Raw genomic sequence first — 24160 nt, 5'->3', positions numbered from 1 at the left:
ATTTGATTCCATTAAATTCCTTATAGCGAAAGTAACAAAAACCACGTGGAACAGAAAGACGAAATTGTGTCAAATGTGACCCGATATGTTAATTTGTAGGCCCGGCCCGTGTGTTCTGTACAGCGCGGGTTCTAGGGTTCTGACCGGGAATATGCTTCTTTAACCGTTGAAATCTTTGTTCTTTTTCTTTAGCAAGGTACGTTGAGTCGTCAAGATAATGGCAAAGCAAATTACTGGCTTTTAACGTGAAATGAAAGCGTTTTGCCAAGAACGAAACAGATGAATTGGTGTAATCAGTTGCTAGGTTCGCGACTGATTTGGTTGTCAGGCATTAGAATGCAATGTACTTGTATAATTACCTCTTGGCCAGCCATGAGGGAAATAAACAGAACAAACAAAACTAGGATTAAACCATTGTTTTTAGTTTAGTACAAGAACAAAAGACACTCATGCCGTGTAAACAATGTGTTAAATGACTACTGAATTATGAACGCGTCGCTTTAAGCGAGAAAGAATATTCAATCGATCTTTTTCTACACGCAATTTCGTTTATGCTTTTACGATAAGAAAACAACCAACGAAATTTTTTTCTTCAGCGTTTCTAGTTTAAAATTAAATTCAGGTTTTACAAGAACTTACACATTCTTCGACATATGTCCAGTGGAACATGTAAATTGGCTGCGTTCATAAAGAAAAGAACACACAAAAGATTTTTTCTCGCGTAAAAACTGTAAAAGGTTTGCGAAATTATTGATGTGTGCACATGAAATAAATCATGTCCGTGAACGGCAAAAGCTGGCAAATAAGGGTATACTGTCAAACAGACATACTTGCAGTTTTGGGGGGACTGAAACAGAAAACCAATTGCGACACGGGCTCTAACGATATGCAACCTTGGCGTCATAACTCATTTGCTATCTGGGCAAATTGAAAATAAAATCATCATAACTCAATTACTTAAAACATATGCACGACTGAAATCTATGTAATGACACTTTTTGGGACTTTGGTAAATGGTTGTTGCAAATAAGAGGTCTGTGTTTTGGTCTTGCCAGGGTGCTTTCGTTTCGTTCTTGGGCAAAGCACTTTGCCGTTCCAGGGTACTGCTGAATTTTTTGGGAACCAGCTCTGGATAATCTCCGATGAGCCACAATCCTGTGCAGGGTCAATACACCTTGTGGCTTAGAGTTACAGAATGGAAAGGTTTTTTAGCTTTTCAGATACACTTCTTTGTTTGTCAACTGAAGTCCACGATGACGATAAAAGACTTCACCCGGTGAAAGAAATACAAAATTTATTTTTAACTCCATGGTGTCCATTTCTTATTACTTTTATATTTTATACAAATGACAAATATATATTTACATCACTAGCAAACCGAGATGGGGTACTCGAACTTTAGACTACAAGGAGTCCAAATTTTTCGTGCTCGTTTTTTGACACAAACGTTATTGTTGACTGCAACACTAGGCGTTTGAGATACACAAACGTTGTGCTTCTAATGGAAGAAAATAAATAGTTCCCAGTATGGGCATCCATAAATATAACACACTTTCTCAAGAAGAGAAATTCTAAGAAGTGAATAACAGAATGGTACAAGTCCTCGTAAATGAAGAACATATCTTAGTTAATTATCCATTCCATAACCAGAGGAACCAATGAAATAGGTTCAATTCCGATATAACGAAGTTAGAGTCAAGACAATATTCTAACGTTTTCCCTGTCTTCACTCAGACTGACTCCACTTGAACCACTTAAGTTTATCGTTCTAAAATTGTCTCAGATCAGCCCCAAATTTGCCTTGTATGGTAACGAATATAAGGAGAATGTCATTTTGAACATTCCAGGTGAGGTTCGAGCTTGTTACGACAGACGCGACACTTTTTGGCGGGAAACAAAAAGAAGCTGTGACGGACGCCGCACATTTTGGCGGCAAAGTGGCAAACCACAGGAGGCTGTGACGGACGCGGCACTTTATGGCGGGAAACACCGTAGCGTATTATCCGTGGATAACCGTCAAACGCGAACTGGCTTTCCAGTTGTATGATCGTTTGTATTCTCAGAGGAACGGACGTAGATCATGGCTACTGCTTGAGGAACAACACGTATTGCAGTAATGCGACTGTGTTTAGAGTAGAAATATCCGCGAGCACCGTCTGCAACGAGAAAAGAAATATAAATTATAAGCTAATAGATAGATCAGATTTGAAAAACCAGATTGACATTGGGTAGAATATATGCCTAAAGTGCGTTCACACTACATGCCATTTAACTCGCGCCAATTTTGTAGTATTTTAACCTCTTTATGAGCTAATTTATACTTCATCAGCGACGTAAACTGTTTGTTAAGCAAGAAGGAACTTGTAAGGCTTGTAAATTTCATCAGTAAACAACATGCGGTATCAACACATTTTCGACTCGTTATCAAGAAAACACGGCGTTGATGTACCAGCAACTTTTCAGTACCAACTTAAAACAAGTGCATGCTAATCAGTTAGGAGAATTAACACAAGGAGCATACAGACCTGAGCTGCTTGTAGGTTTGTCACTTCCAACAAATTTGTACGGCGGTATGACAGGATCGCCATTGCAAGAACTGGAATCAAATCAAACATTCGACTGTAAATAGTTGGAAAACACTGAATCAAGGTTGTTTGATTTAATTAAGTAAAACATAGATTTAGCCAAGCCGGCTAAAAGCGGAGATTCACAGTAATTTATTTTTTTGAGCGCGGTGTGAATTATCTCACTTTGCAAACAAGAAAATGCTGGTTTTGAATGGTTATTTCCTCTTTTATTTTACCTGTTTGTTTCTTACCCCACTTTACCATACTCTACCCTTCTTTGTTTTTTAAGGTATGGAGCTCAGCTCACGTGCAGTGCAAGCGATACGGACTTCGTACCGGACAAACAATCACGTGACAACCACAATTTATTTCAGCACGATGGGTTTACCAAATTTTCTTAGGTAAGAAACTGCTAGACACACCTGCTAATAGTTCCATCGAGTCGTAAGCAAATATTCTGTCCCACAGAAGAAGGAGCTGTTGGTGACGACCAGAGATACATTAGTAACAGCAACTGAGAAGTTTCACGTTTAGAACTCGCGTGTTATCAATTCACACATTGCACGTGCTGCGCGCTAGCGAATGCGTTTCCCGCGTAAAATTTTCCCGCTTTGTTAGTAAATTAATAAAATCGTTGTTTCGGCCAAGATGACGCGAGCATATTGGCTTTTTCTGTTACTCACAAAATTCTTGTTGAGAAAGAATTCAAGAAAAAACTGAACATTCTTCAAAAACGTTTCCGAAGTCACCGGTGACCTCGGAAATGACAATCTTTATGTCAAGCTGGAAATAAATAAATAATAATAAAAGGAAAATAATTTTTTACCTGTTCCGTCTCCAAATAACCCGCAAATGCGTAAATTATCCAGTTAAAGGCCAGACGAAGCCTGCAACGCAATGAATCGCATTAATAACTTAAATACCGGCAGAGTAAAAGACAAAAATGGCGACACCTTTAGAATTTACCAGGGTACTTAAAATAACTCACGGATGAGCTCCAATTTCCTTGAGATGATAAAACAACGCAGGTTCATGAGTTTGAAGAAGATTTTCAAACAAAACACACAGCGACAAGATTCCCTGTTAAACATAAGAAGATCATATTGTGAACCACTAGAAATTATTTTTCACGTCATGGGGAGTACATTCAACCGGAAGACTGGAGCGCAGTTGCGTATTGTACACAATAGTGACGCGATTGTCCGTCAGAGTTACAGACTTTCCCCGCAGTGACTCGCGACTTGCGAAGGCTTGCTTGTGTAACATGGACAAAATTTAACTTTTCATGAATTAACATTTCAAGGCAAACTACTACAAAGTATTGCATAACTAGCATGTATAAAATAAATTTCACTACAATAAACAACATAGTGGATAATTCACCTGAGGGTGGGACGACATAGTGTGAAGACGAAAAAAATATCTGCAAATGCAAATGAATTAGAAGGTGTCAGACATCGTATAAACATAAGTCGAAGGATTTCGATGAGAGGTCTGAAGTATCTTACGAAGTTTTAAAATTCATGGAAGAAGTTGTATTGAGTCGTAAGGAATAGTAATAGAGCTCAACGTTTCATAGAAGTATTGAATTTGCAATGCTAAGAGGGGGATTGCAAAAAAGGATGACATATGCTTCATATAATTTTGTTTATACCCAAGCCCCCAGATTATGGCCCAAAAAACGTAAGAAGTTATACTGAAGTAACTTTTCTAAAATATAAAAAAAAGGATTTGTCTCGCCCGTGCGAGCCATTCTCGGTTTTTATAGATTCATATAAAAGGTACTTTACAGTTCGGAAAAAAATTCATTAGACACTGCCCTATAAATAGTCGCGGGGAATAATAATCGATAAGTGGTCGTATGAGGTCGAGAGGATTCGCATTAGAAGTCGTGAAGTGTCGTAAAAGGGTTATGACACATTGTCACTAGTTACCAAAGTCACCAAAGTATATCATACGTTCATGAAAAATCATGCGCAGCGTTCACTTAATGACAACAAGAAGAGCTAATTAAAGCACATTTACTCACCTGGTGTAAATTTGTCGGAAAAGAAAGTAAAGTTGAGGAGCCTGAGCGCACACATAACCCAGCGGAGAAGCTACCAAAAGATAAGAAGTGGTTCACAAGTGATAAACAACAAACACTTCAAGTAGGTGTAATAAACATTTCCCAATACGTTCTAAGACGACGCTTCTGCAACTCTCGTCAGTACCTTATAACGTCACAGTGTACGTCATCACGTCGCTTAGCAACTTCTATTTGACAGTTGTAGGACAAGACTATTAGCAAGAACTTACCATACATAGAAAATCCATGGAATGGTATGATACCTGAATGGGACAAAAGAAAAAAGTTTTAAGCAAGGGAGGACAAATCTCGAGATTGACCGTGAGTTGAAGAATGTAAGTTGCGCGAGAGTTTTCTACAGCTTTTAGCGGCGACTATCGGCAAACGAGTAAAAACTCTCGTGGAAATCTCAAGGGAAATTTGAGCATGTTCAAATTCGACGAGAGCGCAAGAAAGTTGACCAGATGTCGCCGAGAGCGCATGAGGATTTTTGGCCAACTGGCAATAGGAGCTTAAAACTCTCGTTCCGGTTTGGTCCTGGCTTTAAGGTCCTGACAAATGACGAAAATTGTTTTCAACCACACAGGCATTGTGAGTAATTGTTTCATTTTTGGTGTTACAATTTACGAAAAACAATGAACTTTCTGGTAAAGTTTGGTGAATTGTGGTCTTATATAAAGTAAAAACGTTGTTCTCTTTGCTTTGTAAGGTGCAGAAATATAGGTTATTCACCAGCCGGGAGGTCCGTATTGGGAAAAACTGTGCCCGAGGTCTTGGATACCGCCCGAGGCCGCAGGCCGAGGGCGGTTCCAAGACCGAGGGCACAGTTTTTCCCAATACCGTCCGACCTAGGCTGGTGAATAACGTTTTTATTTTTTTTCCTACTTTATTTGTTTTTAAAAGAAACCTAGAAAGATTGTGTCACAAAATCTTTGTTTGTATACGCGCGCCATTAAATTTCAATGTTGAGTCGATCGACGGGTTAGCAAGAGTGTAAAATGCTGTTTGTTATTTAGTTCGAAATAAATTAAATGAACCGTATTTACAGAAAGGTTCAGCATATTAAATTAACACTGAAGAGATTCAATCAAAGAAATTGAAGTAGTAAATAAATCATAAATGTAAAATCGAGCCAAAGCATTATCATTGACAAAACTAAACGCCGATTCCGGCTTCCCGATGAATGTTTTGATACTGAGAACTCTGTTCGCAGGATGCTAAGTTTGAGAATTTCCCGAAAAATAAAACTATCTGACGGAAAGACAGTTTCGGTATAGCTATACACACTTGTATTTAACAAATTAATAAGCTCTGCGTTGATTCCCAGCATAATTATTTTGTGTAAACTGAATGAAATGCGAAGTTTGGACGTACGGCACAATATTGTGAGAATTATTTTGGCTGTTTTTAATTAACGAATCTCATTTTCTTGAATGATGGCAACTAGTGTTTTGTTTTGGCAAAGAAGTGGCCGATAAAAAGACAGTTTTTACTCAAAATTGAAGTTTAAAACCGGCGCAGCTTATCGTATTAAAATGGCGTGCAAATGATTGCAAAATGCACAAACAACCACAAACTCAACAAACTATCAACTAGAACTTAATTTGTCGATAAACAAAATCAACACTCGCCTTTAGAAGAACTTCGAGGCCTTTAATTCCACTTCTATTCTGTCTTTTCGCATTTACAACAGTTGTTGAGCGGCTATTTCGATTTTGCTGAGCAAATCTTTCATGTGTTCGTTCGTACAACGCTGCAAAATGATTTCGCGCGGAAAGTACACTCGACGATTCATCTCGCAACGGATACCGCCCGCTGTCGAGGGCCGGATTGGAGAATACCGCCCGCTCCTGGAACCAATCAGATTGCAGGATTTGTAGACTACCGCCCGCTCACGAACAAAGAAAAAAATAAGTAGGTATACGTACCATTTGGAGGATAAACAACAGCATAATCTTGAACACCAAGTTTGCCTGAAAGAAATACAAGCAGATTTTGATAAGAAAATATTCAATTGCCATTTTCTCTTCGCGTCACTGTTTTCCTTTTCTTTGGGAGTGAAAGTGTTTTACTTCAAGCCAAACAATTCTTATAAGAATTGAACTGTCGAGTGATTATAAAAGTCCCGTTCTATCCCAGAAATTATCGTTTGGTATCTCTGCTTTTCTATCTCTAGAAATTAAAAGCAATACTCCTCCCTTTCAAAAGGTCACCCACATTCCATAATAATACGGTAAAATTCCGACTTTCTCCGGAGAGACACAAATATAACATTCTGTTTAGCGGAGGGTTCAAGTGACGTTTTTAATAAAACCTTATAGAAGCACTCAAAGGGTTTTCGACAGCTTTTGTCCAATCCGAGAAATCCGATAGTTCTGACGTCAATTTGAAGTCTGCAGGACACGTCACGTTACTTAGCAACGCCACTCCAAAAACCAAGAGCCCGGACAATTCTTGGAAATGACATTCTGATAAAATAGTATAACTTCTTTGAATGTAACAGGCGCAAATGCTTGTGTAAACCCGAGCTAGATTGAAAAAGCTATTTAATGAAGTGAGTGGAGAATTAGCAGTATTCTTTCTTACTGAGGGTCAATTGTTACAGTCCAGATGGGAAGTTTGGCCTGATAATAATACCAGTAGATTTTGATAAGAACAAATTCTTACTTAATTCTTGACGCTAGTATTTTATTAAACTTTTTTAAATAGCTTTTAATTTTTGTATGGCGGAAGAGCCCCAAGGGAGAGTTATGCAATACAGTATGTACGCTTGTAAAACGCAAGCGAATTAATTCGTAATGTCAAGAGTACTCAGTTGATCAATGAACTCATTACCTCGTATGTACGACTTTGGAGGCGTGGCACTGGAGAGGTCAAAATGCTGCAGGATGGATGTATCTCGACTAAAAACAAGCAGGGCCTACGAAAAAAAATAACACGTTTGTTTCATTAATATAGTTATGAAGTCACACATCATACAATCTCTTTATTACATATCCCTTACTTGGCACAGGAGATCTTCAAAGACGAAATAGTTATCATCGTTGGAAGACGTAAGCTTGATGTCCTGTAATGAGAAATAAAACTCCATTGTCAAATCTTAAAGAAGCGCATGTTTTGACCCGTTCAAAGGGTGAACTCTCGTGTAAAATTGACGCGCAGATTGTCTGAAAGTTTAAATTGAAACCCCTAAAATGTACCAGAAACTCATTTTGTGGGCGTAGCTTGGAGTTCTTTCTGACAAGTCGTTCCTGCCGTATTCCTTTTTCGGGTTTAAGACTCACAAGGCCTGAAATAATCCTAACAGTGGCCATTTAAAATATAAACACACAAAACGATAACATGCCACGAATTTTAACCTCTATAAGGTTCTACTATCATACCGGTCACTTTTATACGAGAGTTCCCCTCCGCCCCCTCCCTCCAAAAAAAAAACACAATCCGTACAGCATAAAAACCATATTTACGCCGTTAACTACAGCGGTAGTCTGACAACTTAAAAATAGACTGATTGCTAGATTGACCGGTCTTTTTATGGCTGTGGCAAAATCAAACAAAACAAACGCAACGAGCTAACCGGAACTCAAAGAAACAAAGAACACACGAGTAGCGCGCGGAAAAACACGCGCGACTGTGATTGGGCGAAAGACAATACTGTAGAAATGGTGCTTCCCGACGTGCTCCTTTTTCCTTCGTTTTCTCTTCTTTACACGCGGAAAAGGAAAGCTTGATCACAGTTTACCCACGATTAAAAAAAAAAAAAACAGGATCACAGGCTACCCACAATCACAACGAACGTAAAACTGCGCGTGCGTTCATGACGATGACATTATAATTAACTATACGTCACAGATCATAATTCTTCTCTGTTCAGTTCACGTGTTGTAAAACAAGCTTAAATTCTCGTTTTCGAGTACAGCTAAGAAAAGAAGAAATATTCGCAAAGTTTCAACAAGAGAAGAAGAAATTCCAGCTGTGAAAAACAAAGGTAAGGTTGAATCTGACCCCAGTGACTCAACACTCATATAGTATTGCAAACTTGAACTCAGTTGGAATCTTTTGCAAAAACAAACAGTAAAAAAAGGTGGTGATAGCGCATCGCGATAAAGGGATGCCGGCTAAACTACAGAATACAGGGCCATTACTGATCCTCTCCTACTAATGTTGTCGCTTGTTTTCCGTAACCTTGCATTTCTGAACGTCGCGTCGTTTATGCCATATTTATGCCTTTCTTTCTCTTCTTTAGTTTTTTCCTCGCCATGGTCGAGATCGAAAACATCGACTTTTTGTTTCCAAGTTGGATAACCTCAAATCTCAAAGCCATTAACAACCGCTGGGAGATGTGCTGGCAGACCTTCAACAACTGCCAAGCCATGATCATGCGCAGAGTCAGTCAGGCCAGGGAGTTTGTCACAAAAGCCAAAAAGTTTAGTGTCAACCATCCTGTGATCGCAATGTTCCTGGCAGTTGTCGCAGTGCTTGGTTTCATCCCCATACTCGCTTCCTTCTCAATTGTCTCCGGATCCTTTGTGGTCATCTTTGTTACAGCGTTTACTGTTTTCCAAGGCGTGGTTGTGGTATCTCTGGTGCCTTTCCTCGCTGTTCTGGTCCCCATACTGATGATTGGAGGCACGGCGGCCATTTTCGCCTACCTTGCATATCGTTCAGTGATGAAGATTCTACGGATCATCAAACGAATCAGCATGCGACTTAAAGAAATACTCAGCTCAATGGTCCCTTCGCAGATACGTGGAAAACCCGTCAGATTTCGTGGCTATAAAGGGAAATCACATGCCATCCCACAGAAATCTCACCGTCGCTACGAAGCATTTCCTTCAACTGACGAGGAACCTTTCGAGGAGGAACTGTTCAACAGTTCTCCCGATTGGTTTTAAAAAACGACCAACACAAAAAACAACAAAAAAACAAAATATAAAACATAAAACAAAAAATTAAAATACAAAATATAAAGCCGAAAAATAACAAAAAAAAGATTTTTTTATCAGTTAATAAGACCTACCCCCATTTAAAACCCCCTTTTGTTATATCTCCTTTTTAATGACCCCCCAAAACAAACATGTATGACTAAACCCCCCTACTTCTATTACCCCCTTGAAATAAGCCCCATGTAAGTAAGTCCCCTCCGTTTTTGTAAACAAACCCCTTCCCATTAACCCCCCTTTTTTCAAATGCCCTGTTTGCGAGACCTAAAATTGAAAAATCCCCCTCAAATATCTAGATGGACAAATAAAAAATTCAGACAAATTTGTTATACCCAATGTTTTTTTGATTTTTTAAGTTTCTTCATGTTTATTTGACCACAATACACACTGTACAGATAAAATGCTTAAAAGCAGAAAAAAAACCCACTTACAATAACTTACAACCGAGTGCAAGGAAAAGAACACATGTACTTAATGCCACATGATGAGCTGATACAAATGTTTTTATGAATGTTTCTTTGCTTATGTGAGCACTTTTGAACAGACATGTGAGAATTTCCGGAACCAGTTTTTTGTATGCAGCTTTCTAACACATTCAAATTAACCAAGTTAAGTAAGGAATGTAATTGAACGGATACATGATATGTAAAGCAGTAAAGGGACTTTCTTAATGATTGTGAAATCTCTCACGCGAGAGCCTTGAATTTTATGATGCAAATCTTTGGCAACAGGAATTGTGGTATTACAAACTTTCAGGACAATTAATAAATTGCTGTAACAAGGCTGGTATTAAACTAAACTTATTGAGTACCTGCTGGAAATAAAACACATTGATGCTGTAATAAAGTTTACATGATTCAGTTGATTAATTAATAAATTTGTAATGAGGCTGTCAACCAGCATATCATACTCACAACGGTAACATGCCACGAATTTTAACGCCAATAAGGTACTACGATCACACTGGTCACTTTCATTCGAGAGTCCCCCCTCCCCACGATAAAAATAAAAAGAAAAAGAAAAACTTCTGTAAACATAACTTCATTTACCCCGTTGACTGCAGCGGTAGCCTCAAACTTTTATTTTTTTTTTTACTACAGTCACTGTGGTAGTCTGAACGTTTTAATTTTTTTTTACAATTTTTTGGTATTTTGGTGGCGTAATTGAAGGCTAAGTGATCCACTAAATGCATAGGAGCTAACCGCGCTAACCACTTAAAGGGGTTACGTCACGGGGATTTCGCGGATTTTTGGTCGAAACTGTTCTGAAATTACTGGGAGGCAACGTAACCCATGAAAAACATTATGTTTGAACATCTAAAGGAAGATATTTGCGGAGAGAAATCAAACCACGGGGAAGACGCGCGGAAACAACTTGAAAAGTTTAGTCTCCATTTTTCAGGTTTTAATCCATTTCCATCCTAGCCATCCGCAGCCAAAGACGCTGGACCATAATTTTTGGGTTTCCTACAACACAAATATATACAGAAATCGATTTTTAAAATCCGCGACAAAGCCACTTTAAACAGATTGATTGCTAGATTGACCGGTCTTTTTATGGCTGTCGCAAAATCAAACAAAACAAACGCAACAAGCTAACCGGATCTCAAATAAACAACGAAAAGGCGAGTCGCGCGCGGGAAAACATGCGCGAGATTGATTGGGCGAAAGACAATACTGCAGAAATGTTACTTCTCGATACGCTTCCTTTTCCCATCGTTTTCTCTTCTTTGCACGCGGAAAAGAAAAGTTCGATCACAGTTTACCCACGATTAAAAGGAACGGGATCACAGGCTACCCACAATCACAACGAACATAAAACTGCGCGTGCGTCCATATGATGATGACGTGATAATTAACTTTACGTCACAAATCATAATTCCTCTCCGTTCAGTTCGCGTGTTTGTTGTAAAAGCAACAACTTATCGCGTTTTTGAGCACAACTAAGAAAAAGAAGGAATATTCGCAAAAATCAACAAGAGAAGAAAAAAAATCCAGCTGTGAAAAACAAAGGTGAGGTTGAATCTGAAAACTGATCTTCTCTCACTAATGTTGAACAAGAACAATGATATGCCATTGTAACTGTATTTCCTTCTCTTCTATAGTTTTTTTCTCGCCATGGTCGAGATCGAAAACATCGACTTTTTGTTTCCAAGTTGGATAACCTCAAGTCTCAAAGCCATAAATAACCGCTGGGAGATGTGCTGGGAGAACTTCAACAATTACAAAGCCAAGATCATGCGCAGAGTCAGTCAGGCCAGGGAGTTTGTCACAAAAGCCAAAAAGTTTAGTGTCAACCATCCTGTGATCGCAATGTTCCTGGCAGTTGTCGCAGTGCTTGGTTTCATCCCCATACTCGCTTTCCTATCAATTGTATCCGGATCCTTTATGGTCATCTTTGTCACAGGGTTTACTGTATTTCAAGGCGTGGTTGTGGTATCTCTGGTGCCCTTCCTCACCGTTCTGGTCCCCATACTGATGATTGGAGGTACGGCGGCATTTTTCGCATACATTGCATATTGTTCTGTGGTGACGATTCTACGAATCATTAAACGAGTCATCATGCAACTTAAAGAAATGGTCAGCTCAATAGTCTCTTCACGGATACGTGGAAACCCCGTCAGATTTCGTGGCTATAAAGGGAAATCACCTGCCATCCCACAGAAATCTCACCGTCGCTATGAACCATTCCCTTCAACTGACGAGGAACCTTTCGAGGAGGAGCTGTTCAACAGTTCTCCCGATTGGTTTTAAAAAACGACCAAAAAAAAACAAAAAAAAAAACAAAAACACAAAACAAAATATAAAACACAAAATTAAAATACAAAATATAAAGCCGAAAAATCAAAAAAACAATATTTTATTTATCATTTAATAAGCCCTACCCCCATTTAAAACCCCCTTTTGTTATGTCTTCTTTTTAATAACCCCCAAAAACATACATGTATGAGTAGACCCCCTACTTCTATTACCCCCTTCTAATAAGCCCCATGTAAGTAAGTCCCACCTTCGTTTTTATAAACAAACCCCTTCCCATTAACCCCCCTTTTTTCAAATGCCCTGTTTACAGTGATAAATCCCCCCCCCCCAAAAAAAAAAATGAACAGATCTAGATCAACAAATAATAAATACACACAAATCCATTTGTCATACCCAATGCTTGTTTCACCACAATACACACTGTACAGATAAAATGCTTAAAAATACAAAAAAAAAAACCACTTACAATAACTTACAACAGAGTGCAAGAAAAAGAATACATGTACTTAATGCTACGAATGAAGAGCTGATACAAATGTTTTTTTTTTGGATGCTTCTTTGCTTATGTGAGCACTTTTAAACAGACAATGATGTGAGAATTTCCGGAACCAGTTCTTTGTACGCAGCTTTCTAATATGTTCAAATTAACCAAGTAAGGAATGTAATTGAAAGGATGCATGAAATGTAAAGCAGAAAAAGGACATTCTTAATGATTGTGAAATCTCTCACGTGAGAGCCTTGACTTTTATGATGCAAATCTCTGGCAACAGACACTGTGGTATTACAATTATTTTGATAATCTTAATGCATAATAGACAACAAGAAAACTTTCAGGACAAATAATTGCTGTAACAAGATTGGTATTAATTAAAACTACAATAAGTTATTGAATACCTGCTGGAAATAAAATACATTGTTGCTAGAATAAAGTTTACTAGTTGGGTTTTTTTTTTTTTTTTTTTTTTTTTTTTTTTTTTTTTTTTTTTTTTTTTAATTCCCCCCTTTTTTCAAAAAAAAAAAGTCCCCCCCCCCCCCGTTTCCTGCGCTTCGTGCCTAATATTTGCTTGAGTTTTGATTGGTTACATTGTGTGCCTTTGTGATTGCAGAATTACTTAGTTTTGGTTTTACACACCAAAAAAACTCTCATTTGATTAATTAATTAATTAATAATACCTTTGTAATGAGGCTGTCAACCAGCATATCATACTCGACAACATATTGCCTGAGCTGCTGAAAATATAACAGGTCCTAGAAAAGGAAAAAAAGAAGAAAGCGTTGAAACATCAAAATGTTAAGACTGAAAGATTTTTAGGTCAGGCTTGCACAATGAAAGGAACGTTACTTCTCATTGTAATAATGTGGGAGGCATGGTACCCTAATGGCCTTAATTCCTGGCCTAGAGTTTGAAAGGTTGAAAGTCCTGTTTTGGTTAATTCAACGTCTTTATTCAGGGCTTCACAGGAATACAACAGTCTTCGTTTTCACCGCTTCCGATCTGTGCATGTTTTGCAACTAGGAGCACAGCTGACACGATGCGGTGTCACTTGAATCAAGTGACACCGCATCGTGTCAGCTGTGCTCCTAGTTGCTTTGCTACAAGAACCCATGGGGGTAATATCACAAGTTAAGAATCCCTGGTTTCTTACACAGCCTACCCCTGCAGGTGTAGCGGGCTGTAACAGTCTCCCCACCCTTGTCCTTGTGTTGTGTTCTGAGGCAAAAAAAAAAAAAACAAAAAAAACTGACATTGTACTCTTGCAGTGTCTCTATTCACTCAGGAGTATAAATTGGTGCTGGCAAATTGTTGGCAAAACCTAACAAAATTTGGGGGGGGGGGGGGGGTGAAGGGGGAACCTGTGAAGGATGAGTACTGGTGTCCAATCCATGAAAGTGGCCTGCATTGTGTGAGTCTGATCCCTTATAAAAAAGTCCAAAAAAAATCTGGCCATGAGTTGGGGCAGCAAATATGGCCAGAGGAATTTCTTTTCTGCAAGCCTGAGACTAACTTAACATTGCAAAAGCAATCAAGACTCCAGCGCAGCATCACAAAAAATTTAAGATAGAGAGACCTATGAAAATTTGAGATGCATTCTCTTTGATAGCCCATCCCCCACTCCCAAGGGTTAACTCCAGCCTGATGTGCCATTTAATGGCTTTGGAAATAGACCTAGTCATTGTTCCCACTGCGCTAACCCCAATTATCACATGATTGAGCTTTTCTAAACACTCAGTGTACTGTGATTTTTATTGGTTACCATGTCGTCCACTTCAAGCCCCAGAATAAGTTTCCACACATCCCCTCTCAGTCCTCCGGGGCAACCATATTTGGCATACTGTCGGGCAGCTGGTGTACTCCCATGTTGAATAACTGTTGAATAACATAGTCAATGATCAGACTTGGTTTTAATATAATTATCATGGAAGAGTAGACAGGTAATGACTGTGAACAAAAGCTTGCAGCAATCTGACCAAACTGCTAATATTATTTGCCGAAGAGATCAGTTGGCTTATCATAAACTGTGTGCTGACTGTTAGTCAATTGCCAGTCAATTATAGGTGGGAGGAGTTGCATGGGGACTCTCCACAGCAATTTTTTTTGTTAATTTCAACAACCTGACAAATTACTACATGCAGGCATATCCTGTCATGGAATAGTATCCTATTCTAAGATGGAGTACATAATAACCAGGTATGCAGAATTGTTGAATTTATTAGAATAAATTATACAGACTTTTTTTTCCAGTATGAATATTCTAAAAACAAGTTACAAATGTGTGAACACTTTCAATTACTTCACGTCCTTTCATGTAGTCATTATCCAAACAGAAGCCAAGGACAGCTTCCAGCTGGCTTCTGATAATATGGGATTTAATCGCATGGAAGAATGTGAATTCACCAAATGAAAAGACAGATTTAGTGGTCACACTTTTAGGTTCCTTGCTTTAATTTAAGACAGGAGAGATCAAGGGTAAATTAAATAATGTGTTTTAAAACTTATAATAATTATTTTGGCTGTGAGGCCAGCAAGTTCAAGTATTTTGCCTACCTTTTCTCCCAAGTTTATTCCATTCAGTTGAAAATGTTTCTGGTGTAAATTAAAATCAATACAAGCAAAAAATAAAGTTTGACAACCTTCCTTTTATTCAACAAGGAGAAAAGACAATCCCAGCAGGAAACGTCCATGGAACACATAGAAAAATACTGCCAGCCACAAAGCATTTTGTTAGTGAGAAGGCAGTTTGGTATTTCTCTCCCTCCCTTCCCTTCAAATACAATGTTGAAATATTGTTGTGCAAGGTAAGATGGTTTTACATCAACATTACGTACTATTGTACTGGGGGGTGGGAAGGCAAGGCAAGTTAAGCAAAATCATGATTGAAGACTTTTGGCTGGGATTATTATTTTTACATTAAATTTGTATTCACATTGTGGCAGAATAGCCCTACATTATATTTTAAGAAGCCTTAAGTTAATTTTTCCAATGTGGCTAAATATCATTGCCGCGAGGTTAGACTCAAGCTAATGCAGCCAGCAAGCTTGCGCAAATTGCTTATACGTTGAATCCTCGAACCTTCTTAGGAATCGAAAATGGTTCGAGATGGTTCGGTTATCGGGGTAAATTAGTAGAAATTGACTGGGGAAATCGAAAAGATTCGAGTAAGCGGGAGTTCGAGTTATTGAGGGTTCGGTACCGGATTCAACTGTACCATTTAAAGGCAAGTTAAATATGAGCTTATGCAGCCAGCAGTTTTCCCCTTCGGGAGTATGTGACCTGTGGGGCAATTTCAGAGGTTTTGCAGGGGTGCCATGGATACCTCCTAGTGGCTTATGGCCCTGGCAGCCCACTAACCTTAAGGCACCAGTTCCCAAGGTCATCTATTTGTGATGAGTTTAATGAAAATAAAATAAATAGGAAGGAGGAGGAAAATGAGGAGTCAGAGGAAGAGGAGGAGGAGTTGGAGGTACGCTGATAGCAGAGTTGCTTCAAAAGATGGAAGCGACTCGCGGGATAGGAGGAGAGGAAGGAGGTGGAGGAAGACGATGGTGAAGAGGATGATGAGAATGAGGAGAATGATGAGCATGAGGAGAAGGAGGAGGAGGAAGAGGAGGAGGTGGTGGTGGGATAAAAGATGGCAGAGGAAGAAGTGACAGAGGAATAATTATGATCAACTTACCAAATGAGGAATTTTCAAGCAGGGCATCGTCCACTCCACTGTGAGAATTTCCTGGATCCAGTTCTTTGTATGCAGCTTTCTAATACATTCAAATTAACCAAGTTAAGGAATACTGGTATAACTGAATGGATGCATGAAATGCAAAGCAATAAAAGGACATTCTTAATGATTGTACAATTTGAAAATTAAATCTTACACATGAGAGCTTCAACTTTTACTGGCAACATACCATTTCTTGGAGGGATTTCACATACAACTGAACCTTGATCAAACCCCAGCCTTTGATAGAGCTATTAAAATACAAAGAACAAAACAAAACTCTGAGGAAACTTAACTTGTTACAAACGATTTTTTTATATACACACTGTACTCAAATCTCCACTAACTTATCCAGAATAGTCAGAATTTATTTGTCCTTAATATATCACCGACCAGTTCATACATTTTTAATAGCTTGAATCTATAAACATCCCTAGCCACCTCTCTTCACCAGCCACTGAGTTTATTCTGCCTGGCATTGTAGGGGGATTCAGCTTGAGTCTGACACCTGGTTTCAGTTATATGCCAACTCTGAAATTTAAAATCCAACTAACGATGCGTTTTTTGCTGCCGTCAACCATAATTATAGCGACAGCCAACAGACCATGAAAAACAGAAACAAACAAAACGGATCGAAATCTACCAATCACAACTGACAGACGTGACCTTTTGACACGGTTGAAGTGAATTTCTGTTTCCTGAGAGGACCGCTAAGATGATTGACAGCAGCAAAAAGCGTTAACTGTTGATTGAGGATTGAATTTCATGGTTCGCATGTCACTGAAAAATGCAATAAAACAGCATTGCCAACTTTTCATACCTTGGTGTTTTTCGAAGTGTAGTAAAACCTGGATTTTCTATGTTAATTAGGGCCTGGAAGACAATCAGAGAATGATACATACTTACATGTAGGTATACTGATTTTCCTTGTTACGTTCAAGAAACATGACTGCAAGGGCTCTAAACATAGTATACATGTACATGTATTGGGAAGTATTAATCAAATGGCATAGTTTGTGCCTTTAGTTTGTTTTTTCTATTGTGTTTGTTTATTGTTTTTTATAACTATCCTAGCTTGTTTTCAGATTGTCATATGTATTGGAACAAAATTTGGGACAAAAGAAAATACAGATGAACTGGTTTTAAAAAATTCAAACTGTCCTATGAAATTAAACCATCCCACATTAGTCATACTCAATGTACATGTGACACTAACCTCAAAAAAGTCTTTGGGAGCATAGACAGGCTTAATTTTTTCCATTTCTGGGAAAATAACATGACACTAGTATTAAAACAAGATAATGACTGACTACACGTGGATTAGATATATATAGGAGGCATGGTGGCCTATTACCGGGTAGTTAAAGTGTATTGGGCTTCGGATAGAGTAGAGGCCGGCTTTCAAGTCCTGGCTGGGTCACTAGGGTGTTCATTACACCTTTCTCGAACTAACAGTGCCTCTTTCTCTTGGGTGTATGAGAAAATTATTTTTAAATGCTGGGGGTGAGGCTAAAGGGTGAGGGGGAGGGGGTACTCAGGACATCAAGTGACAGGGATGATCGAATGGGGGCAAAAATCTTCCAACAAAACCCCAAAAAACCCTGGACCAAAATTCAACCCCTAAAAAAATCCCATGCCGAATTTCTGACCCATTTAATTTTTCAGAAAGGGGGAATGATCTGAAGATACCGTAAAATTTTTATAAGCCCCCGCTTATAAGCCCCCCGGTTATAGGCCCATCTTCGTGGAAACAAAAAAATACATCCGATTATAAGCCCCCCCGGATATAAGCCCCCTTCTGGAACCGGAATTTTACGGTATTACACAAAGACATGACCAGTGTTTGTACTTCATTCGCAGAAATATGCGGCCAAGGCACTACCATGAATCTTTGGATTGTTTTTAATACCCCCAAAAAATCCCTACTTAAATCAAGCCACCCAAACAAATACTTGCCACATTTTCCTACCGAAAAAAATCCCAGAGTAGAAAATTTCAAACCCCAAAAAATCCTTTGATCACCCCAGTATAGTAGAAATAGTAGATAGTAGAAATACTCATTGTCTTTACATGCCCAGAGTTTAAGACAGGTTTTTATGGCAAGGTGTCAACAAGGAATTTCAAAAGGTAAAATTCTCACTGCTCCAGCCAAATCATTAGTCTAGAACTTTTCTATTTTTATAGAAAATTAATGTTCTAATTTAAAATTTAAAAAGTTAAAATTTGTTGGGTCAGATGCTGACCACTGAGAGCCTAAAATAATGTCTTATCTGGAACAATGCATGCCACTGAAACAAGCTCTAGATAACCCAGTCTGATTGGCCACTAAGCTTGAATGCAGTCTTGTGCACTATCCTGTACTAAAAAAAAGATGATGAGATTCATTACAGCGCGACGCGTCTTACCGTGGCCACCCAACAAACTTTTTTACAAGTGTATTCTTGTAATATTTTACGTTTTCACTGCGTTTTGTTGATAAATACGATGCAACAAGTCTCCATTTGATCATATTCAACTTTGCAAGGAGGCGTGTTTGTCTAACAAATGATAATATAATGAGAGCAAACTTGTAAAAAAGTTTGTTGGGTGGCCACGGTAAGGCGTGTCACGCTGTAAATTAAAACCCTCAAGATATAACTTACGCTTTTCATCCAGTTCACCACCCAAAGTTTCAAACTTTGATGATATACTAGCCTGGTCAGTTGATGATCTCTGTAAAAAAAGAATCTCATATTAAGATGGTTTCCACCGAACATTCAAGCAATACAGGCAAAAATAAAGTTACCACAGAGATCTCAAAGCATGGTAACAGTTTGAGTACAGCTAACAAAAACCTATCAAAACTTTAGCACTCAAACTGACCCCACGAGAGTAAAATGGACATTTCACGAGCAGTTCAAAACAAAATGGCGCATGTTTTAAACATTTTTACGAATTTTGACTTTAATTTTGTCAAGAATCACGGGGTCACTAAGACAAATGAATTTTGGTGAGATGTTTCAAAAAGTATATAGAATGTTACCGTACGATGAGTAGGTTTTTGGTACTTAATTTTTGCACTCATTGCTCGAACTTTGAGCAGAATCCGTCTTAAAGGCCTGCATCAACTTCTCACTTGTGTAGTCCAGTGCCTTATTTGAAAGAATAAAAGAATGGTAAAACATTCTCACATGAGTTTGTGCTGGAGGGTCATATATTTACTAGAATTTTCTAGTAGTTGTTGATGTTGCAAGAATTCTTCAAGCTGTGTGGACATGTACACACCAGATTATTGGATATGTATCTTCAGAAAATTGTATACACTTTGTGAATTCAACCCTGTACAACTGAGCAAGCTAGAAAGCTTGCAGACAGCTTGGTTTTCTAAAGGAATAAATTATAAAAGTGAATGTTGATACCTTTCTTGCTAATGGCAGTGATAACTCTGTACACATGCTGTTTATACTCTTCACGATTCTCTTCTCCCAGTTCATCTTCAAATTAAAATATTACATGCTTTACGTCAGTATTAAGGTAATAATTAAACATTTCAGACAATGGCAAGTTATCCTTACTAGTTTTAGTTTAAAACTAGCTTTAAGTATTAGCAGGTAAAGCAAAAGTACACGCAAAAAAATTTTAAAGCACGCGGGCGAGGACCCCGAGCAGAGGCTAGAAAGACGAGGACTGTAAGATCGAATTGGAATTTATAGTTGACCAAGAGTACTAAACATACATACAATGTACTGGTAAATGAAAATTCCTTGCTGGATAAAAAAAATATCAAAAAATAAGAAAAACCCTTTAGTACCATTAGGGGTGGTGAATGGCCCTTCAAAAAATGTGTACCTTATTGTTACTTATTTTCGTACTAACTTAATTTCGCGAAAATGGAACGGGCATATTTCGCGGGACTTAAATTTTGCGATTTGGCCAAAACAGTATGATTAAAGGAACTAAATTTTGCAAAAAATTGTTAAAATTCTGGTCTACATTAACAAACAGTAGGTCTCAAAATTGACACAACTGATTTTATGTTTTCACAGCAATTGTTTCCAATGACACTGAGCAAATCCATATAACGAAACGAAACTTAAAACAGTTTGATATGTTCCTGTGTCACAAAGTAGTGCTTTTTTTGATGACTGTACCAAGATAATAATTATGTAGTAAACTAACAGCAACGTTGATTAGTCATAACAAATTGTATAGACTGAAGGATAAAAGTTCACGTCATTATTTTTTGTGTGAACCTTTTTTCGCGGGTCTTTAATTTCGCGATGTTTTGAAAATCGCGAAAATCGCGAAAATTAAGTCCCGCGAAAATAAGCAACAATAAGGTATCTGGGAAAATTTTAGCCAAATTTCAGGGGTCTTGTCATCTCAAATTTTTCTTTGATGCCTTCTCGGAGTCTCGATTTCTTTTGCAAGGCTAAAAAGGTCTCGGGCTCACAGCAAAGATATCAATCTCGCTGTCTGGCATTTACCATTCAACACCCATACCGTTGCACCGAAGAGATCACCAATAACAAAAAAGCCCCCCCCCCCCTCCCCCCGAAAATGTATACGGTAAGACAGTTTACAAACATTGAACAGCATTATTTTATTCAATGTACACTTATCAACAAGTGAAGATTGAAAACCATACAACTACTTCTGCTCTCTCTGATGACCCATTTTGACTGGTTACAGGACTAATGCTAGGTTATGTAATGGTCACAAAGTGTCCCACTACAAAAATAAGCCCACCTGAAAGAGACCGGCATACATGTAATTTGAGCAAACTTAAGCTCAGGAATATTTTCCAAATGTTACATATTTTATAGTTAGAACTCTAATTAAGTACCTGTGCCTTGCGGATAAATGCTAATGGTTCCTTCACTTGATGCTCAGGATTGTCTGATATTGAAGACATTGGTAAACTAGAAGAAAACAGCCATCCAAAACTCAGTAGGAGTAACCAAAACACCCAAAGCACTGATTCAAAATATTTAGGAAACATATACCATTTATTTTTTTTATTTCTATCATCTATTTTCAAGTGTCAACTTGAAAAAAAAAAAATTCTGACCAGACAATAGAAGACAATGATGGTACATGTACACTAACTCACACAAGAAGATTAGCCTCAATCTAATAAGTCTGGTAGAATCTAAAAAAAAATAACATAAAATTTAACCTTTTCATTTGTGTGTAGACAGCATTTTGAAGCTTGACCTCCCAGCCAGAGTCTCTTAGATAGTTTTCAACACTCTTTTTCATATCTGTGACATGGATATGAGGTTTTGCAACTTCTTTCTGTATGGATTAATAAATTGTCACGTTTGGTAAAAGTAGATGGGCTTTAATAATAGACTTGCTGTAATTCATACAATTATTGGGCAAGTGCATGATATTCTTATTAAATTTAGCCAAGCCTTAAAGTGGAGCTCCCCAGTTATATACTTAGCCCTTTATTTAAATCTGAATTTACTGACCAAGGACAAAAATAAATTAGGACTTGGGCCTGGATCCAATGGAAAACCATTACCTGGTCAGTGGTTAACTAAAAAGAAACATGTGACCTTGATGGGGTCTACAACTTAACCTGCAAATTGTCATTTGATACTGTCAGCGGATCTAACCTTGTTTTGACAGCTATCAGTTGACCATAACATGGATGTCAAATATCAAATATGTAAGCTAACCTTAACCTTAATTCTAACCAATTTCTGGAGTATAACCACCATATTGCACGACCTCATCCTACCTTGTCGTATGTAAGGCGCACGCATGTGTTACCCATTCTGATAGCTATAATAACCATGAAAAAACAAATACATGGTCCTCTTATTTCTGTGCATGCATGATTCTTCTATTATCATGGTTATGGGGCTCCGCTCTGTTGCCCTTTGGGCCGCTCTGATTATTTAATATTACCTGAGATACAGTTAGACGAGCAACCCCATGCCTTCAACGTGGAACCCCTCTCCCCCTCACTCCCTTAACATTTAAGCCTGACTGCACTGTATGCAGGTTACACCAGAGATCTTCAGTGTGTTTTTAAGGTTTGAAACTGGCGGGCATCAGGGTTTTGCCCCCTGGCAAAGTATCAGCAAGGCCCTGCTGAAGTCGGTTCAGATGTTGCAAACAACCAGCCAAAGTGGTGTTCACAGCAGTCAATTTGCCTGGTGGCTGGCCCTTAATGAAACCCCTGGTTGTGTGCTGGTATGTTTTAACTTGCATTCAGATGACTTACTTTAGGTTAGAATATAAACGAAGGACCTTGTCATAGACGTTTTTTGCTTCAGTAAAGCAACAAAATAAAATTATATACTTGTTCCACGATATTAGCCAACGAACCTAGTACTTGAAACATTTGTAAGCTTCTGTACAGTTCTACTGAGTTAAAAAACAAAACTGTTATTGTTTCACCTGCAAATCCGCCTTCATCTCCAAGAACAGCGAGCTATTTTGGAGTTTTTCGATGATTCTATACACGACAGCATCTTTATCTTCCTCCCTTATCATTTTCTGAGGTGATTTTTGAAGTTTGATTTCTACAGACACACAGTTGCCATGAACTTGCAAGCCGAGTTCTCACAAGCTGTCCGCCATTTTGTGTTACTGTAGACAGTTCGTTGTAACATATACAACGCGACTTTTGAAAATGGAGAATGTTGAGCCAGCGCTCAGGTAAACGGAAGTGTGGAAAATTAGAAATCTGGAACTGGAATTTCAAATCGAGAACACTCCTCTCTTTGACTCTGGGTTTTCAATTCCATCCATCTTGTTCTTTTTTGTACGGGGAGGCTCCGCCCCGAGTTCTAACCCCTTACCCTTTTATATACCTTTTTGACAGAAATTGTACCCCTTTCGTATACTTTTTAACTGAAAAAAGGTACCCCTTTCATATACCTAAAATACGTGGCGTGGACTTAAAACAGGACGTTTTCTTGTCATTTTCATGTAGCGCTTAATAAATCAAAATAATACAGCCATAAATTGCGTCTGTTCGAAATATTTTAATTAAGGCCCTTTTAAATACCTAAGTGACAGATTTCCATGCCCTTTCATATACCTAAACTCGTGAAATCCCTACCCTTTTCTCCGTATAGGCCATTATAGGGAGTACCCCCCCCCCCCCGGGGGGGTATTGCGGAATTATCTCACGGAATGTGGAATTATCTCTCAGAATCGTGGAGCTATATCTCGGAATCTGTGAATGTGTTCAAATAAAAAGTAAGGATCGATACAACATGTACTCGCCGCTACGGCACTGCCATCAAACAAATTACAGTCAACTCTCTCTAAGACGGACACCGTCGGGACCAGCCCCAACTGTCCGTCTTAGAGAGGTGTCCGCCTTATAGAGAGTCGAAGTAACGTGACACCACAAAATTTTGAGAAGATTAAGCTAAACGGCTATGCACAACGAATACACGTCTGTTTTAAGTACCTTACTTTAGCAAAACCTGTAAAGTGGAACAAAAATAATATTAGAAATTCGACGTGTTTGTTCATTACAAACGGTAATACTGTAAGTAGAAAACTTCCTTATTAGTGCCATATACTTAAGCAGAGAATTAATATGTTATAGCGGATTGTTTTTGGTAAGTTTGGTATTCTAAAGGCGCTGACTTACTAGGCT

The 24160-nt window shown here is 38.4% G+C and overlaps 2 protein-coding genes across 3 annotated transcripts; one reads left to right on the top strand and one right to left on the bottom strand.

Annotated features, from left to right (window-relative positions):
- Positions 1-1277: 1277 nt before the first annotated feature.
- LOC144655266 (TBC1 domain family member 19-like) lies at positions 1278-23157 on the bottom strand. Its single transcript, XM_078515483.1, has 23 exons — positions 22945-23157; positions 21710-21828; positions 21377-21452; positions 19950-20024; positions 19194-19263; positions 17768-17814; positions 17372-17424; positions 16742-16802; positions 16513-16591; positions 15384-15422; positions 14593-14705; positions 13511-13585; positions 7640-7702; positions 7471-7555; positions 6564-6608; positions 4866-4898; positions 4597-4666; positions 3951-3990; positions 3556-3647; positions 3394-3454; positions 2990-3044; positions 2526-2596; positions 1278-2156 (listed from the first exon to the last, which is right to left on the bottom strand). Exons 1-23 carry the CDS (start codon positions 23038-23040, stop codon positions 2085-2087), a joined length of 1590 nt encoding a protein of 529 aa, XP_078371609.1. The 5' UTR covers positions 23041-23157; the 3' UTR covers positions 1278-2084.
- LOC144655267 (uncharacterized) lies at positions 8167-13253 on the top strand. 2 transcript variants are annotated; one of them, XR_013571059.1, is made up of 3 exons: positions 8167-8623; positions 8882-10191; positions 12995-13253. XR_013571059.1 is itself a non-coding variant. In XM_078515484.1 (2 exons), the coding sequence occupies exon 2, from the start codon at positions 8895-8897 to the stop codon at positions 9528-9530; it is 636 nt and encodes a 211-aa protein (XP_078371610.1). In that variant the 5' UTR covers positions 8167-8623; positions 8882-8894; the 3' UTR covers positions 9531-10437. The 2 variants fall into 2 exon arrangements, 1 of the variants encoding a protein (XP_078371610.1); XM_078515484.1 differs by lacking the exon at positions 12995-13253 and having other exon boundaries at positions 8882-10437.
- Positions 23158-24160: the final 1003 nt, after the last annotated feature.

The sequence above is a fragment of the Oculina patagonica genome, chromosome 5, assembly GCF_052425735.1.
Source record: "Oculina patagonica isolate OP01 chromosome 5, crgOcupat, whole genome shotgun sequence".
NCBI classification, from domain to species: domain Eukaryota; kingdom Metazoa; phylum Cnidaria; class Anthozoa; order Scleractinia; family Oculinidae; genus Oculina; species Oculina patagonica.
Note: the sequence above shows the minus strand (reverse complement) of the source record. Positions and strands in the feature narration are given on the sequence as shown.

Coding starts and splice junctions, on each gene's coding strand:
- LOC144655267 (XM_078515484.1), top strand. CDS start 8,895: ATGGTCGAGATCGAAAACATCGACTTTTTGTTTCCAAGTTGGATAACC.
- LOC144655266 (XM_078515483.1), bottom strand. CDS start 23,040: ATGATAAGGGAGGAAGATAAAGATGCTGTCGTGTATAGAATCATCGAA. Junction 7,703..13,510: donor TTGACAGCCTCATTACAAAG/GTATTATTAATT, acceptor TTCTCATTACAG/GACATCAAGCTTACGTCTTC. Junction 4,667..4,865: donor CCATGGATTTTCTATGTATG/GTAAGTTCTTGC, acceptor ATCTTTTGGTAG/CTTCTCCGCTGGGTTATGTG.